Raw genomic sequence first — 19,334 nt, 5'->3', positions numbered from 1 at the left:
AAGGGTTGTTTAATTGAAGCAAGATGTAGAAAGAACCTCTACAATGGACAGTCAGGAATGTAGTAGATTTAGAATGAGTTATTCAATACAATATCTTTGTATTACTTTTCTCTAGTCTTTATACTTCTCTGCTAGAATTCTGCTGCCAGAGCCCAGACATACTCCCCATTGCACCCCCTCCCCCAGACTGGTTTTCTCTGTATAACAGCTCTGGCTGTCCTGTCAGTCTGTAGACCAAGCTGTCCTGGAATGCACAGAGAGACCTGCCTGCCTCTGCCTCCCAAGTGCAGGATTAAAGGCGTGCCCTACCACCACCTGGCTAAGACTTGCTTCTTCATTTCCAAGACCTGCAGGTTTGCTCTGTTTAGTGGTTTTCTGTCGTTGCTCTTCTCACCACATGTCCGCTCCGATCTGGACATCACAGTAGTGACTCCCATTCTGCTGCCGGTTTGAATCCTCGCACTGAATTTTGTGCTTCTTGATTCCGTTCAGCCTTAGAGCCCATGGACTAGAAAAGGGTTGAGTAATCTTTTGTGTATACAGATGGGAAAAGTAACTAGTAACACATTTTGAGAAAAAGTTTTAGTGATAAACTGAAGGATTCAGGATTGTACCCTGAAAACTGAAGCCACATGGGTTAAACTTCATAGCCTGTGGCCTTACACGTTTTGTGCTTGTAATAAAAACAGCTATGTTTTCTAGAAGGTACTGCCACTGGAACGGGAAGCAAGGTTTTTATCTTAGTGTGAAACAGGGCTCATTGTTGTTGAATAGCAGTGTGCCTTTGTTCTGTTGCTTGTGTGGTTCTGTTACGGAGATTATGAATGAGCTTTTGTTCTTTGGCTGGAAGTAAATTCTTTGGGGATGGAAAAAAAAAAATATGTGATCACTAGCTGAATAAAGGGCATTTAATTGAAAACTTCTCCTTTTTCCTTTTCAGGTGTTTGGCAACCAGCTCATTCCTCCCAATGCACAAGTGAAGAAAGCCACGGTCTTTCTCAATCCTGCAGCTTGCAAAGGGTATTTCGGCTTGTGACTTACTGTATTCGGTTTTTCTAAAAGCAAAAGGCAAGATCCCCATAGAGGCAGGTAGTTAGACTGTGTAGGAGTAGAATGACTGGGACCAATACTCTACAACCACAGGAGTTATTCTCACAGTGGAAGTAATAGTTAACTGTGAGTAACCATGACATGAACTGATGTTCAGCAAACACCAAGGATTTGTATCAGCTTGGGAGTGTTCCTCAGGGAATGTTCTCCTGCTTTGCATAATTGTGTGAGGCTATCACCATAGACAGATGCACAGAGATGACCAGGAGCACTGTGGGCTCAGGAGGACAGTGTGTTCTTTCCAAAGAAGGCAGTCTTAAGCTGTTCTTGGAGGAGAATGTTCATTATTCTCAAATGAGGATGTGGTCTACAGGGCAGTAACCTAGGAACAAGAGTGACAGTGTTCCTCAGGAACTGCTGCAGAAAGGGATTGTGGGAATAAGTGTGAAGACTAGCCGGGCTTTTGTTTAGAATGCTGTAATTCTTGGTTAGTTGATTGTACTCACTGAAATGGAAGCATACTATGAAGGCAAGGAGAGGGTGTGGAGGAACTCAGAATGACCACAAGTGAGGGGAAAGCCATAAGGAAAGTTAAAGGGTTAGTTAGGTGCTTGGAAATATAAATACAAAGACACTGACTATTTTGAAAAGAACAATTTAAAATTTACTTTTTAAAGAATAGAATGAAAGAACTGAAGAGGAAAAAAATGATAACTATTATTGTCCTAGTGTCTAGATCAGTTGTACTTTCTGAGGCTTGAGTAATTTGTGAAAGTATATTAGGTTGGATGCTATAAAATTTAATTCACATGACATTGATATTGAGTAGTTGGGACCAGATTTTAAATGTGCAGGCAGTCTGAAGCAAAAAGAAGCAGGGGCCCAAAAGCCAGTTTGGGGGGTATGTAGGATCTTTTGGGGAAGTCTGAGCTTGACTTCACAGTAAGGAATATATTGACTCCTTCTGTAAATTGTACCTGGTTATGCAGATTAACCTTGCTTAATAGACTATTGCGAGACTTGGTTAAGTCCACTACCCTTCTCCATAAACACCAATTTTCATACCAGTAATAAACCATATTGATAGGTTCTTAAACAGCATAGCCAAAATACCCAGGACATCAGTCACTGCTAGTGAAGGCAGCAGAAAGCTCAGGGTGTGTCTGTGTGTTGTTCTGCTTCTAAAGTGTTCTGAGTTACTCGGCCTCCTAAATCCTCAGTCTACTCAGCTATAAAACGAAGCATCAAAATAGATACAAAACCAGAACACAGACCTTAAGAGATACTATGTAGAATGCAGATGTCTTTTATATTGTATTAAATGGGATGGCGCTTATGAGTGTTCAATGTTTATAGAAAGTTGTGGAGGCTTGCCGCTTCTGCTGTCAGTTTCTAGCCTGGTTCAGAATAGTCTCCTTTCACCCTTCTTTAAATGTAGCTATTTGTTGTGCTTGTCCTTTACAAATCTTCAATTTCTGGTGACAGGTTTTGTCAGTTTCCTTAAGATAGAATTGATTATTGTAAGTTCTTGCTTCTAAGGAATACTTGGTTGTGAGGTTTTTGTTGTTGTATTGTTTTTGCTGCTGTTTTGGTTTTTTTTTCCTGTAGTCGAAAGTTTTCCTCTGTCCTGCCCAGTCCCGCAGCCACTCGGACCCAAGAAAACACACAGAGGCTTATATTACTTATAAACTGTACGGCCTAATGGCTCAGGCATCTCGCTAGCTAGCCCTTTTATCTTGTATTAACTCATTTTTATTAGTCTATGTTTTGCAGCATGTTCTGTGGCTTTCCCAGTCTGCTGGCATCTTGCTCCTTGGTCATCTGGCTGGCATCTCCCCTCTGCCTTTCTTCTTCCTGTCTCTCTCCTCAATTTCCAGCCTAGATATAACCTGACTTGCCATAGGCCAAACGGCTTTATTTATCAATCAGTCAGAGCAACATATATTCACAGGGTACAGAAAGACATCCCACAGCTGTTCCCCAGTCAACATTGTTTTTATATTCACAAACTTAATTTTTTATTTAAGATTTAGGTCCTTCTTTCATCTTGCATATAACTGTATATACTAAAAGTTTTTCCTTTTTACACACACACACACACACACACACACACACACACACACATGTGTATTCGTAAGTGTAGGCATGTGTACACATGCATATAGAGGCCTGAGGTTGACGTGGGGGGGGATCATCTTCAGTTGCTCTTCCACTTTATTTGTTGAGGCAAGGTCTCTCAATCAAACGCAGAGCTTGTCAATATATCTGTTGTCCCTAATGAGCTTGCTGTCCCTATCTTCAGAGGGCCAGCTCGCCATCATACCTACTGGGCACTTAGGTGGGTTTCGGGGATCAGAGCTCCAAGTCTCGACACTGGAGCTTGTTCAGCAGCCTCAGCCACTGAGCCATCACTCCCGCCCTTATTTACATCCTTAAAGTTAGAGCAGATTCTTGTTCGCAAGTGCAGCACTTTATCTAAAGGCAGGTTAAGATGCTGCCACAGATGGCCTTCCCTGAGTGCATTGCTTCTTATAACAAGGTGGATCCCTACATGCATGTAGGACACGGATGCTCTGAAACTCCAGCACCTTCTGTTTTAAAGCTTTTACTATTTAATGGCACTATTTTTGTCATTATCATCCCCATGCACTAACACAATGTATAATTTATTGTACAGCTTTCTCATTATGTAGGACTGGTTTAAACTTTAGGAGAACCTTAAGAAATGAGATAACTGTGTGTTTAATGTTAATAAATAATACATTAAAGAGTAATTATCTTGTGTGGTGCCTGAGTCTAGAAATTGCTGTAAGTACATAAAGTTTTTATTCAGGCCTGGTGCTATTGCACCCTTAATTATGTAATAAATAATGTATTTCTTATTGGCAACACTTATTTTTCAATCTGAAGAAAAGTCTGCTTTTATTTTAGAGATTTTCTGAACCTGTGGCATCATATAAAGATATGAATAAACAACAAATGTCTAAATGGTTTTTCTGAAACTCACAGGAGGCTACAGATTTGTTATGATTGATATGACAGATTGAGACTTTTGCTTTTAGGAAATAGATCTGATCCCCTCCCAGCTGTTCTGTTCTTATTGTTCCAGCAGTACAGGCATCCCTCGGAATGTTCCTAGCTCTACCTTTTACTATGATGCAGACATGGTGATGGGGAAAGAGGGAGTTCATTTCCATGTAGCCTTTCATGTTCATTCTGTTAATTGTTCAAGCACCAGAAAAGGTGGCAAATGGTTAACTTGGTCAGGTTCCCAGTTAGGGCCTTGATGGTTCTTATGGAATCTTGTGCCATCTTTTCCGTTTGCATCATAGTTCCTAAGAAGTAATGTTTCTTTCGTATGCCATTTTGTGGTTCTACCTTTCAGGAAAGATGGTGAAGGATTTGTTCTGTGTTCAGCTCCTGGGTATTCCTCCTTAGTTGCCTTTGTATTTTTCATATAAATATCCTTAAGAAAGGTAAAGCATACCTCACTGGCTTTTAAGGAAACTGTATTTTAGGAAAAGAGCTAAGTAAATATGTATGTAGATGTTAGATGTTTTAATGATGTGTGTGTGTGTGTGTGTGTGTGTGTGTGTGTGTGTGTGTGTGTGTGATGTTGAAAATACCAGGGTAATAGACAGGCCAACTAGTTGCTATATTTTGACATTTATTTGATTTCAACTCTGCCATTTGTGCAGAGAGATTTTTCACTATTTCTGCCTTTGAGCCCTGGACTCTTGTTTGAGTCTTGACCTGAATTGGACTAGAGTGCACTAATGGAATGATGTTCATGAGAAATGCACAAACCCATCCGGTTTGTTTAATGGTTTCTCTAATTGTAAGATAGTACAATCATGTTTGCCTTCCCTCAGAATTTACCTGTCTACATTTGGAGATGTATTCACTCATTCATTTTTATATGAATCCATCAGATTCTTAGTAAGTACCTTTGAAATATCCCATCCTGGAAGTTGGAGGACTCAATAATTACTGAGGACTGGTATCTATTTTTACAGGCTTCTTATCTGGTCCTAATAGTTCTGAAAGCCATCCTCATCATGCAGTGAGAACATTGTTGATTGACAGATGTATCAAGTGCTAGAGGAGCAGAGATGGGCTTCTGTTCTTGGCAGATGTAGTCCAGCTCCTCGTTAATTCTCCTTGTTAGTCATCTGTCCTAACAGATACTGTTGACTTTCCTTTCCTAGCAAAAACTTAGCTGTCATGGAAAACACTTTTGAGCTCTCTACAAGTTTAAAGATTTGAGATGACCCCTAGTGCTTAAACTTTAAAGAAACAATGTGTCTCTTCCCAGGAGATCATGCTGATTAGCAAAGGATTAAGTAAATCTGTTTTGTTCCCCTGGGCCATATGAGTAATGCTACAGTAAATACCTCTACTCCCTTTATTAGAATGTAAGTAAATTGCAGTGGAATGCCTGTACTCTGAGAGTGTGAGTCCTATAGTCAAGCCCTGTTTCTGTCGTGCCTGCTCCTCTGCTGGGTCTGGGATTGGGAATTATGAGTGGTCGAGCTTTGTTGTTTTCACTATTCATTATTTGTCTTGAGAATGTAGCATCCCAAATGTATACAAGCTGATTATTTGAGACAAGGGACAAACTATTTTTCTATAAATGGTAACTCACTGTTGAACTTCCTATACTTGAACAAATAAAGTCTGTGTTCTCTAGGACACATGATTACATTTTTTATTCTCAGCTTGATAATATGTTTTAAAGTAATTGTGGGTTGTTTTTTTTTTCCCTTTGTCTACAGCAAAGCCAGAACTCTATTTGAAAAAAATGCTGCCCCGATTTTACACCTGTCTGGCATGGATGTGACGGTTGTCAAGGTGAGGAGGACTCTAGAGTCTTTATTTCACAAGACCACCACTTCTAATATATCCTTTGCTCTTACCTTATAAACAGAACTCAGTTTTTCATTTAAGACAAGAAGAAACTCAATGTGGTATCATATTCTATTAATTACTCAAAGAAGTTTTGTTTTCTCTTGACATTGTCTGCTTTTCATTTCAGCACAAGCTCACCTGAGTGTGTTGAGCACAGGCTCACATGGGTATGTGGAGCATGGGCTCACATGCATATGTGGAGATCCTGAGACTTTTCATCTGAGAGGCAGCAGGTGGCGTTATCTCTTAGTTGTTAGAGTGTGTTCCCCAAAATACAAAGCCCTCCAGTTTGAGTGGTTTAATTTCTTGGTAGTTCCACTAGCAGGTAAATATTTTCTTGCTTGTAAAGAATTATTTGTCACTAGGAATTTTAAAAAGAATCATTAGAGTTTTTGAGATTTTAGGTAAGAAGAAAAAAGGATAAAATAAGTTAGAAGGAATTGTTAATTTTAGACAATGTCACAGGTTTCCATTTTGGTGAACTTCAAGTGGCATATGTGTGCATGTGTGGGGTGTGCATTTAGTCAAAACCAGCTTTCTGCTACATTTATTTTTAATTAATTAAAGAAAATTGTGTGTATGTACGTGCCCTACATACATGCCTAGTATCCACAGAAGCCAGAAGAGAATGTCATGTTCTCTGGAACTGGAGCTACAGACAACGGTGAGCCACCATGTGGGTGCTAGGACTAAAACCAGATCCATTGGAAGAGCAATAAGTTCACTTGACTGCTGAGCTATCTCTTCAGTCCCTGCCCCCCTCCCCAGTGTTTTAAACCTGTGTTTCTTTTTTAATTATTTTTTGAAATTATAATTGCATCATTTCTGCCTTCCATTTCCTCCCTCTAGATCCTCCTATATTCTCCTCCTTACTGAAACACTGTTTTTAATAATATTTTATTGATTCTTTGAGAATTTCATACAAAGTATTTTGGTAATTCTCATCCCCTGCTCCTCCCCCAACTCATCTCAGATCTGTCCCCCAACTGTACCCCCTAATTTCCCAAACCCTCCTAACTTCATGTCTTAAAAAAAAATTAATTCAGGCAATTTTTGTTGTGCCATCTCTGGAGTGCAGTGGCCCTACCAGGGACCACCCCTTAATGACAACTTATCTCTTCCTTCCTGAGAAGCCGCCAGTTGTCACTAGCTCCTTAATTAGTGCTGGCAGCTCCTAAGCCCCTCCCTTCTCCATCCTAGAGTGGTGGGACTGCTGTGAATGTATTTCTAAGTCACACTTTGAGTGTCTCACAGGGATTAGATCTAAGGCTGTGTAATCCAATTGGCCATACAATTCTGAATTCTCTTTTCTAACTTGTCAGCTTGATCTTGCAGTTGTTTTTGCCTTTGGGGTTAGGAGAAAGGAGAACACATTTTCATGAGCATCTATAATGTGCCACAGTCTAGGTATGAGAGCCCTGAGGACGATCATGTAAGATCAAATAATAGTTCCTTATTGCTTGATGAAACTCTTGGCTAAAACTCTGGGCCTGGAGCTTTGCTGAAGGCAGACGCTGCATATTAGGCTTTTGTATTAGTTCTACACGTTTGTAAGTTCTGTTTCTCTTTGGCAGTATACAGTCAAGGCATTTGTTCCTCTTACTTACCAGGTTGTTCGTAATGTCCTCTCGGTATCTTTGAACTCTGTGTAGCTTTTGTAATGTCCTATTTACCCTTCACCTTAGCTGTGCCCGCTTTGTTGCACTGGCATCCACCCCACCCCCCCCCCCCCCCCCCAACCCCGACCTTAGTAATCTTCAAGACATCTTAGTTCCTGCTGAAGACCCAGTTTGCCTGTGGATCTTCTCACTGACAAAGTTGTTTCATTTCTGGTCTTTCTTGAAAAATTATTTCCTTCACTTTAATTTTTTTTTCTGCTCTCTGTTTGACATTTTCATTGTGGTTTATTTTATTTCCCTCCTGTATGTATTTAAAGCTGTAAACTCTGTTGCTTCATCTGTGTCCTGTCACTTTTGACACAGTTCTTTCACTATCATTTCTAACTATTTTCTCAGGATTGTGCATTTACCCATTTCTGTAGATAATTTTGTCTGATTTTTTGCTTGACCTGTGAATTAATTTCTAGGTCTAAAGTTTTGCTGAGTATCATTTTGTTAATGATTTCTGAATTAACTGCATCACCATCAAAGAAGTATTCTATATAATTTCAGGATCTTAAAGCTGATTGGGATTCGTCTTTATGTCTAGATTGAATAGTCTGTTTTTATAAATGTTCTGTATATTTCTAAAAGTAATCATATCAACTACTAGATATTTATGACCCACAAACCAAATTTGTTCATTATGTACTACAGATCTTCTCTTTCCCTCCTGACTTTTTACTTTGCTTTTATTGATAATCACTAAAGTATGCTGTTAGGAGTTGCAAATCTCCTATTATGACTGTGCATTTGCCCATTGCTATAGATAATTTTGTTTGGTATTTATTGTTATATTTTGAGATGATTAACTATCAAGGAATGTTTGCCCCAGCCAGCGGGGTTTCAACGGGGGCGACCCACCTGTGGGAGCAAATGAGAGGACAGAGGACACAAGAGACGGACAGCAAGACAAGATTCTGATCAAGCTGCCAATATTTCTTTCTCTCCACAAGGCTTATATAGCATAGGAGGGGAAGGGGCAGGAAGGAGGGAAGGGGAAGGGACGTGCAAGGGGTGCAGAATGTGGGAGACGTGCAGGTCGTGCAACTGCAAGAAGTCTGCTAAGGTCACTGGTCAGGGGCCATTTGTTCTGTTGCTAGGCTACCTGAACATGGAATGCTCTTTACATTCGGTTGCCATGGCACCTGACTGTGGAATGTTCTTATCTTTGGGAGCCTCTGGTTAGCAAACAGGTGTTACTGCTCTGGGGAAGGGCAGTGGGCTTATGACTTGTTCTCTGGCTTAGCTACTGTTATCCATGGTTCATGTTTGGTTCCTGAAATCTTGGTCCCTAACAAATGTTTGTTATAAATGTTGGTACATTATGTATGTGAACCTTAGCCTGTAGTGACTTAGCCCTTTCTCCTGTCCAGCTGTAGATATGTTTTAACCCATTTCTCGGCTAGCTGTGCATTGGTACCCAGCACCTTGACTCAACTATTGCTTTTCTGATTAGGATCTTGTTGGTCAACAGTCTGTATTTAGAAATGTCTTGGTGTTAGTCGCCTGGGGAATCCTTAGTGGCATGAATGGAGAATATTTTTGATGGCCTTTCTCACATGTTGTTGGATGTGACTGTTGTGTGGCCCATGTGATCTCCACCAAGCGTCCTCACAGGGTAGCTGAGTTCTCTGAAAAAAACACTGTCAAATTTATTTCTAAATACTTGATTATATATGTTTTAATGAGGAAGGACATTTTTCTGTGTAACTATAACAACGTCTTTAGACCCAACAAATTTAACAGTTCCTTAATACCAAAGGCTTATGGCCTTTTGTTCCTATTTTGTAGTTTTTCAAATTTAAGATACTAAGCAATTATATATAAAAACTAGTATTCTATTTATGTTACATGTTCAGAAAATAGGCATTAGAGAGAGATTTAAATCTTAGTAGAAATATTAATATTTTTTCCTGTAGTTTAATTGGAACTATTAGTCTTTGAAAGGTTAATTTCTTTTATATTAAATTTTATTTGGAAACAATTTCAAATTTGCAAAAAGTTACAAAAACAATACATATACATTTATCTACTTCACCCAGACTACTAACATTTTACTGTGTTTGCACATAATTTCTCTTTACACAAATGTGCATGTAGGTATATAATATATATAGGAGTTCCTGTGTCGTTCTTATGGATAGTGTCCTAGGGTTTCTATTGCTGTGAAGAGACACAATGACCACGGCAGCCCTTACACAGAAAACAGTTGCTGGCAGTGGTGGCGCACGCCTTTAATCCCAGCACTCGGGAGGCAGAGGCAGGCGGATCTCTGTGAGTTTGAGGCCAGCCTGGTCTACCAACTGAGTTCCAGGAAGGAGAAACCCTGTCTTGAAAAACCAAAAAAAGGAAGAAAGGAAGGAAGAAAGAAAAGAAAACAGTTATTTGAGGGAGGCTCACTTACAGTCTCAGAGGTTCAGTCTGTTGTCATCACGAGAGGGAACATGGCAGCATGCAGACAGGTGGTGCTGGAGCTGAGACTGCTACATCTTGACACAGAGGCAACAGAAAGTTGACTGACTGTCACACTGAGTGAAGCTTGAGAAAAAGACCTCAAAGCCCATCCCCACAGTGACACACTTCCTCCAACAAGGCCACACCTCCTAATAATGCCTTCCCATTATGGGGGCTGTTCTCTTTCAAACCATCACAGATGAAATCATTGATCCCTGATGAATGAACTCATCTTTCGGCTTCTCTCCCTTTCCTGGAAGTCAGGGTGTGGAGCTCAAGGTTCTAACCCTTAAATCATTTGTTGGCTTCTCTGGTGACCAGCTCCCAAAGTCACCTCTATAGCACATACTCTGGAATGCTTGAAGGGTGCTTCCTGTGAGTAACAAAATAGTTTCCATGGATCTTCAGAGCTCTATGCTAGGGACAGGGCATAGAGACCATCTGATATTTAAGTATCTAGGTTTTGCCTGCTGGTGTGGCTTGTGTGTTTGAATTGGAGATAGTATTTCTGTTTCTCTTGCTTTATGCCCTTTAAGCTTGTAGCAGTTGTCTGCAGGGCTGTATACGTCAGTGTGCAACCTGGTGGTGGCCGAAATGTGTGCAGATATCTGAAATGAACATTTGCAGTAAAACTGGGAAGGCAGAGTGCTCTTCTGTGCGTACTTCAAAACACACCTGCATTTTTTATGTGCCATCATAGCAAAACAATAATAATCTCCATTTACTTAGCATAGTACCAGTTGCAAATACTTACTTTTCTAGCTGTTCTAAATTATGCTGTGTAGCAATAGTAAAGGAAGCCATGATTATTCCTCTCTTGATACATGGAAATTCATTGATGAGGAAATTAAGATCCAGCAAGTTTAAGGTCACTCAGCTAAAAAGTAGCAGAGCTGAGATTTACGGTAGCTCTCTTGGGCTCTGAAATCATTGCTCTTTTCATTACATCTATTTCCCCATTTGCATATGTGCTGGACTTCCTGCCTTCCGATGAAAAGCAGTGTGTGAACAATGCAATAGAAGCCACACTGGCTCTTGGGCTGCCTAGCTCTATAACTAAAACAGGGTTTGGGGCTTGAATTTTATTTTTAAATAAGGAGCTAAGTAGATAGTTTCTCAAGCCTTTTCTGGCTCAGAAAGTCTAAAACTATAAAAATCCATACCTTGGGTTTGGGGATTTAGCTCAGTGGTAGAGCACTTGCATAGCAAGTGCAAGGCCCTGGGTTCGATCTTCAGATCAAAAAAAAAAAATCCAAACCTTGTTGCTTTCCTAAAATTTTCTTGCCTATCAACTGTGTAAAATTAATAGAGTCAATGTAAAAATTTAAAGAACATATCTCACCTTTTCATTCTTTGAGCTTGTGGTCCTACAGTGACAGATTTACCAAAGCTTTGTTTTATCTTTCAGACAGATTATGAGGGACAAGCCAAGAAGCTCCTGGAATTGATGGAAAACACAGATGTAATTATCGTTGCTGGAGGAGATGGAACACTGCAGGAGGTAGGGTCCTCCTCCCCATCCACAGACATTTTTAAGGGGAGAAACATGGAAATTAGGTTCTAGGACAATAGCAACAATAATTAAGGAAATTGTTGTAGTTCATCATTTTAGGGCCTATTACAGCCCTGAGCTTTTCCCCTGTACTGTTCTTGGTTTTTGTAAACCTTCCTCCCAGCAAAAAAGAAGAGTTTATATGTAATCAAAAGGCTCTTTAATCCAAGCACTTAGGATGAAGTGAGAGATCTTGAGTTCCAGTTAATCTTGGACTACATAGCAAGACTGACCTCAGATACTGAGTAAGACGGGCAAAATGGGGATGGATGGGCTGAGCTTGTTGTGCTGTGTGCATCCTGTTATGTACAGTAGCTCTGTGATGCCAGCATGGTATCACCGAGAACAAGTTCTCATCACATGACAGTTACTCTCAAGAACACACCTCTCTGCCCACTCACATCATTCCTGTTGTGTAGAAAGTTAACTCTTACTACTGCATTTATAGGGAGAGGTGCTGCTTGTTCAGGTGTGTGAGTCTGTCGTCTTTTCTGTCGTTTTTTAAGGTTGGTTGTTGGCAGTCAGTGCTAGAGAACACTCCTCATGTATGCTGGGCAAGCGCTCACCACTGAGCGCTGTCCCTAGCCCTGTCTTTGTTCTAATACTAGTATCACTCACCCTTAGTGAGATGCTACACCTATTGGAATGGCCAGGATCTAGATAGATCACAGGCAGTACCCAACGCTGATGAGCATGGAGCGGTAGGAACTGTCATTCACTGATGGTGGGAATGCAGAGCTGTTTAGTCACTTTTACCTATTAGGATAACCAAAATCCCGGAGAAACAAAACAGAAAACTGAACATACTCTTACCATGTTATCCAGCAATTGTGCTCATTGGAAGTTACTCAGAGGAGTTCACAACTATTGTGCAAACAAAAAAATGTGCACATGGCCATTTATAGTGTCTTTATGATCGACAAAACTTGGAAGAAATGAAGGTCTCCTTTATAGGTCAGTGGGTAAGTAGAGTTGCATATCCAAGTAATGGATTATTTAACGTGAAAAACAAAAAAAGAACTATTCAGTTATGACAAGACTTGGAGGAAACAGTGTATATTAATAAGTGAAAGAAACCATGAAAAGACTTTAGTTTACTAAACTGTTTACCCAACTGTTGGACATGTGGGCCAAGCAAAAATACGAGAGAGGGAAAAGGTGAGAGTTGCCTGAAGTCGGGAGAAGAGAAGGATGAGTAGTCAGCACACAGGACTTGTAGGTCAATGAAAATACTTTGGAGATGATACTGATGGCCAGGTGTCATTACATGTTTGTTAAAATCCATAAAATGTACAACACAGAGTGAACACCAGTCTAAACCATGAAGTTTAGATCGTAACTTTAATGTAGGTTCATCTGTTTTCTCAGATGCCATACTTTACACCGTACTGCAGTACTCTGGCCTTTGAGCTCTCTTTGATGGCTTCATCACTGTGAGGGGTCAGAAATGAACAGTAGAGACTTTTGTGCATCTGACTTGGCATCTGTATGGGCCTTAGTAAGCTTCTTTTTTTTAAAAGGCTCTGCTAATGATCTTGTAGTTGTTTTTATAGCTTGTTAATGAAATGTGAAGAGTTCTGATTGCCTACAAAGAATGGAGTAGACCATTGACAGCCCGTGTAATACTGAAACCCAGTGAAGTGGGACAAGATAAAGGAATGAGATGTGTCAACCTTTAATTTTTACAAATGTTTTTACAAAGAGATGGTGAATTGTATATTTGGTGCATTTGCAGTCATTGAAGTAGACACTGGCTAGAGAAGGGATTGGTTAGGTATGATGGCTCACACCTTCTTCCTGGCACCAAGGAGGCTGAGGCAGGAGGAATGCTGTGAGTCTAGGCTAACTAATGAAACCCTGTCTCAAAAAATGAATAAAATAAAATAAGCAAGTGATTAGTGTTAGCTGTTTAGCCCCTTTGTCTTCATATCCCTCAGGAAGAAACAGTTGAGTACGGATTTCTGAAAACAGTAAGGCATCTTTCCCTCTGTGTACCTCAAAAGGGTGACATAGGCTTTTCTGCATAATTGAAATGCGCACATTTCTGTAGAACCTACAACATATAAACATTAGTAAAGCTGTGTTTTGTAGACCTTGAAACATAATTTTACTAATGTAATGTGGAATTTTTATAATTTATCTTTGTTTTTATTATTACTTCTAGGTTAAGAATAAAATTCAATTTAGCCGTGATTATATTTGAGAAAATGATGTGTTTTTAAGATCTAGTACATCATTTAACATAAGATTCTAGAAGAAAACAAATAAGTTTGTGGTCCATGAAATTTGAATCTAATTTTGTGATGATAAAGGAAATGCATGTTGTTTATAATAATTTTTTTACATTTATAGGTTGTTACTGGAGTACTTCGAAGAACAGATGAGGTGAGCTTGTAACAACATATTTAAGCTTTTACTTTTTATCATTCTTTTGTCTTTTGCTCCTCATAATACATACATACATATTTATATATATGTATTTATGTATGTATGTATAAGTATACACATACATATATATGCTGTGTGGAGGATTGGACCCAGGGCTTTGGCATGCTGTTCCTCTGTCATAGGTCATTCTCATGAACCATGGTGGACTTGCTGTGTTGGTAATCTGGAGTACCAGTACATTTTAACAGCAGTTTGTACTGTATAAAAATTTCCTGTAGAATCTTTTCTTCAAGGAATTCTTTCATCAATTCATAGTGATGTGTTCATATAACAGGGATCAGATAGCACTGAAATGAATGAACTAGGCTTATTTGGTTAAGGGTGAGCACAAGGACCTGAGTTTGATCCCCAGGATCCATATAAAATCAGCTGGATAATCCCAGTACTGGCTGGCTAGGAGAGCCAACTTTGCATGTTTGAAGCCCTGGGTGAGACCTTTTCAAAGAAAAATGTGGACAGTGCCTAGAGAACAAGATGGGAAGTTGCCCTCTGGTCTCTTTGTATGTCCTAAAACCTTACCCCCTACCTGTGCACAGACAATTGCGTACATCTTTAGATCTTAGAAATGCTAAATACAAAGTAAGTTTCTAAAAAAGGTGATATATATTTCTGTATGGTTTTAGAATGCAGAAAACGGTACTGTCACTGTGTGTTATTTGGTATGTAAGTATATAGAAAGAAAAAATAATGTAGTTGGAAAAGAGTCATACCAACCTAGCATAATGATTTCCTCAAAGAGGAGACAGGAGAACAGGATCTCAAAGGACTTCATCTGTCTCTCTGCCTATTTATTTAGTTATTAATTTTTATTTTGCGATCCTATTTCTTAAAATATCAGAAGCAAAATGGTAAATGTTCTTAAATCTGAGTTGTGGGCCTATGGGATTTTGTAAGATTTCATTCATTGTCCTGCGATAGTTTAAACTATTTAAATAAAAGCAGAGGTTGGATTCAGAATCTTCTTTTGGAATCTTCAAGTAACTGTTATATCTGTGACACTTAGTTAAATCCCCTAGTTTGTCACTGACTGACAGCTGTTTGACTCACTCTCTTTGCCTTGTTTGTATTTGAAGTAGCTTATGAAACACTGTCACCTTTCATTGGTCACTGTAGAAACAGGGATTTTTAGATGAATTTAACCTGTGTATTCTTATCTAGTGTTATAGCTTAGTGTGACTCTCATACTGGCTAATTGCTCCAGTAGTTGTAAGACTATTGTTATCTTAACCCAGTTTCATATAAAGAATTGCAGTTACTGAGTACCCAAATCTGTCTTCTAAATTCTGAGTCATTGTGTTTTCACGGACTGCTGTGTTTTGGAAACTGCTCACTTGGAGCATTTGCTTGCTGGCCTAGGGATGGGGAATGGAGATGAGAAGGAAGGCACAGGCCAGTTACTTTGTCATAGAGGACACACATATGCCTCTCTGTTGAACTTAATTTTCTGATTATAACAGTGAAACTTTCTCTTCATTTTGTTCTACCAGGCTACCTTCAGTAAGATTCCAATTGGATTTATCCCGCTGGGACAGACCAGTAGTTTGAGTCACACCCTCTTTGCCGAAAGTGGAAACAAAGTCCAGTAGGTTGTCAATATGGAATGCTAACATTTCTGGATGATAGAGCCTAGGACTGAAAACCACATGCATGATAAAGTCGACTTTTCAAATTTGGTAGTTTGAAACTTCAAGTTATCGAGAGAGAGCATCCCGCCTTTCAGAGAATTGGGGTGTTTCCCAGTTGAGCTGTGGTGGCTCCCTAATCTAATAGTAAGTCCTGGAGTCAGGGTGGAGGTGAGTACTTTCTGTCATCGGAGGTGATGTGAGATGGCGTCTCTGACCCTACGTTTTTCTGCTTTTACACTCTAAGACCCTTTCGTGAGGTTGAGGGCAGATTTGCACTGATCGTTTCCTTTAAGTACACATGCTGACAAATAGCAAGTCTTTGTGGGAACCGAGCTGGTAGCCTTGGCTTCCTTACCAGCGACATAGGCAGGTAAAACAACCAAGTACAGTCACGTCCTTTTGTGACTGCCTGGAGCAGTGAAGTCCTGACATCAAAACTAAATTACCGAGAGTCTAACAGTGTCTTTGGGAGTCAGGCAGATGGTTGTTTTAGTAGTTCTTTTTTCCTGAAAGCTTTAGGGAACAAAGCCCAAATCCTTCAAAAAGGTGGTGATCTTGAATTTGAGGCCTGGCTTTCACAGCAATTAATAACATAATCTTGAGCAAATGTTGTCAAAGGACGTAAGTAAATGGACAGTGTTGGGGAAATCATTATGCCATATGCAGTGTAAGGTTTGTGACAGTTAGATGTCAGGAAGTAAATATTTGCTGAATGAATTAGTTAAAAATTTTCTCAGAATTTCTTGTTATAACCTTCTAAGTCAATAATAGTGATACTAAAGTGACTTTTTTATTTGAGTTTAAAAAAAGTTTTTTTTATGCTTTAGAGTATTTTCTTAGACTGGTTCTTATAGATTGACTTTCCCTGTTAGAATTTTGAGGGCCAACAATTATATCTTTTAACAATTCTGTGCTGTTCATAAAAGCCCGGGTACATATAGGAAAACCCAGGCATGCATATAGATACTTAGCAGCCCTTCATTCTGATTCTCTCAGGTGTCACAGATCCTTCAGCCATTCTCCATCCATCCTGAGGCCTAGCAAACAGGGAAGCCTTTTAAAGGGCCATACTGTTTGGTCATAGGTTAGAATTTTTGAGGGGCAACAGATAATGCCCGATGAATGCCTCAAGCATTTTTGCTGATCTCATATAAATCCTATACAGTTTAGACTTGACTCCTTCAGTGAGCATGTCTTCCCTTGAGCAGTAGAGATTATTGAACAGCTCTAGCCAGCATTGCCAATAGCACATCAGTGATCAGAGATAGGCTGTTTTCCTTCCGAAACCCTTGTCTGTCTGAAAGCCAGTTTACACTCACATGTGGACACTCTCCCAGGACCTGAGATAGCATTCTGCTTTTTCGGAGCAGTTTTTCCATGTTCTCAAACTACTGTTACTGCTGCTTCTATTTATAATTTAAAGATTAATAAAATCTAATCTATAAGCATGCCCCAGGGCCCTTAGGTAATCAGTAAGTCTGCCGTGGGCTCAGAATTTTGCAGACTTTTTAACATGGCCGCTGGCTGCCTGAGGCTATTTAAAAAGAACAAAGCTTTGCCTTTGCCCTGCTGTCAAGATTTCTTGTCGCATAATTATTAAAGAAGAAAAAAAAGTCTTTTTTTTCTTGGAATGTGGCCTGTGGCAGGTAAATAATCCTAAATGCCAGGCTATAATGCTTCTTTATTAGAATTTGAATTACTGTTAGAGAATGATAAATTTGAGGTTGCATTTTTGTTGTCTTCTGCCATACAATTTAGAGATGCAATTTAATGCAAAAAGTCTTTTTGAATTGCAATAGTTTGGGTCTTTTTCAGGTCAGTCTCTCGCAGGCACTTTCTAAGGCTCTCCCTGTTTGCCAGGTGCTGTGCACAGTGCAGACATCATCTGTAGGGCTTCTGTCATAACCCATGCGTATACACTCGGACAAACTAGCCTAGACTTGGGAGCATGCTGCTTGCTCTCTCCAAGTCAGATCTCATTTTTAAAAACTTGGCTACTCACTCCCCAGGCAACATCTATATTGAAAGGAAAATAATGGGTTCATAGATAAATATGGGTATTTTGCCTGCATATAGAATTCCTGATGTCCAAGGAGGCCACGAGGGGGCATTGGATCTCCTGGAACTGGAGATACAGATGGTGGTACACCTCATGTGGGTACTGGGAATCGAACCAGCGCTCTTTGCAAGAGCAGCAAGTACTCTTTTAACTACTGAGCCATTTCTCCAATCCACAGTGGCTTACACTACATAAAAGGAAAAAAGTCTCCAGACAGCACAGCACTGTTAGGAGTTGTCAGCAACTGAAACTCATGGGTGGATGGCAGAAATGCCAGGTAGTGCAGCCTTGATAGGAACTTTTGTGGCTGTTTCTTACCAAGTTAAACATAAATTTGTCACACTTTTTAGGCATTTACCTAAGAGAAATGCAGACATACAGATCCATACAACAACCTAAACCTTATTTGTAGAATCTGTTGCTAGTTGCCAAAAAGCAGGAATAGTGCCAATGTCAGCCAACGTATATACCAATTATGGTACATCCATACAATAGAGAGCTACTTAACCATAGAAAGAAACCATCTACCATGTGATACAGTCAGTCACATGAATAATATCAAACCCATGCTTTTTCATTCTATTATATGATAATTCTACAAAAGATTAAACTGGACACGGTAATTGCCAGGAACCAATGGTGGTGGGAGTGGGTTGGCTGCAAAGATTGATGAAGGGCTTGGAGGGATATTAGAAAGGTGTATTTTGGAGATGGTGTTGGTTACATGAATAAACTGACAAAAGGTATGGAAAGGCATGCCTACAAGGACAGATTGTACTGCGTGTGGGTTCCAACTCAGTGAGTCTGATTTTCAAAAAGAAGCTGGTTCTTCAGTTTCCAGGGTTGCGTTGGAGGAGCTCTGCTGGCAGAGCAAACGGAAAGCTGACAGGAGTGTTTGCCCAGGATGCACAAGGCCCTGGGCCCGATCCTCAGCGCCCCAGTGGAAAGACAATAACTGCCGACTCTTGGACCTGAACAGGCAGGAGGGAGGACACCAGCAAAGCAGACGCCCCATGGTTGAAGAAACAAGTGGAAACACTGAGTCTTGACCTACCAAGGCAGAGACTCGTGATGGAAGCAGCTGTGGCGAGCAGTGCTGTGTAGGAAACCCTTGGCACCTGGCCTTACGGGTTTCCTTCAGTACTGAGAGATTTACCTCCAGGAGTTTGCTGGAGACCCCACACCAAGTACCACACAGGGGAAAGGAAGAATTCTGGCGTACTCGGAAGCAATCTTCTTCCCTGCAAGTCTGCATCAGGAGCAACTGTTTAGTCGGAGCCCCAGCTTCTGGAGCAGTGTGGGAGCCCCACGGGGGTTGCTGGACTCCAGCTGGCTCTGGAAGAAGGCAAATAGCCCAGCCCTAACCAACTCTTGAGTCCTGCCCTAACTTACAGGGTAGAAGGATTGAAGACTGAAAGAAAAGGTAATTGATAGTGTGTGAATCTGTGCAGTCACACAATATGCTTCTAAATAACAGGTACATCAAGGAAGACGTCTTGAGAAATTGTAAAATATTTGAACTAGATAAAAACACCTTGCAAACATAGGTGGGAAGCGGCAGTGGTTAGAGGATTTTA

General features: G+C 40.2%; 1 protein-coding gene across 3 annotated transcripts in view; it reads left to right on the top strand.

The window, feature by feature from the left end:
- Agk (acylglycerol kinase) overlaps positions 1-19,334 on the top strand; it is an 81,355-nt gene that overhangs the window by 34,261 nt on the left and 27,760 nt on the right. For all 3 annotated transcript variants that reach the window (XM_036182051.1, XM_036182052.1, XM_036182053.1), the window contains exons 4-8: positions 941-1,020; positions 5,826-5,901; positions 11,482-11,574; positions 13,978-14,010; positions 15,561-15,655. In XM_036182051.1, coding sequence (XP_036037944.1) covers positions 941-1,020; positions 5,826-5,901; positions 11,482-11,574; positions 13,978-14,010; positions 15,561-15,655 — 377 coding nt within the window. The remainder of the gene's footprint in view (positions 1-940; positions 1,021-5,825; positions 5,902-11,481; positions 11,575-13,977; positions 14,011-15,560; positions 15,656-19,334) is intronic.

The sequence above is a fragment of the Onychomys torridus genome, chromosome 3 (assembly GCF_903995425.1).
Source record: "Onychomys torridus chromosome 3, mOncTor1.1, whole genome shotgun sequence".
In the NCBI taxonomy this organism is placed as follows: Eukaryota; Metazoa; Chordata; class Mammalia; order Rodentia; family Cricetidae; genus Onychomys; species Onychomys torridus.
Note: the sequence above shows the minus strand (reverse complement) of the source record. Positions and strands in the feature narration are given on the sequence as shown.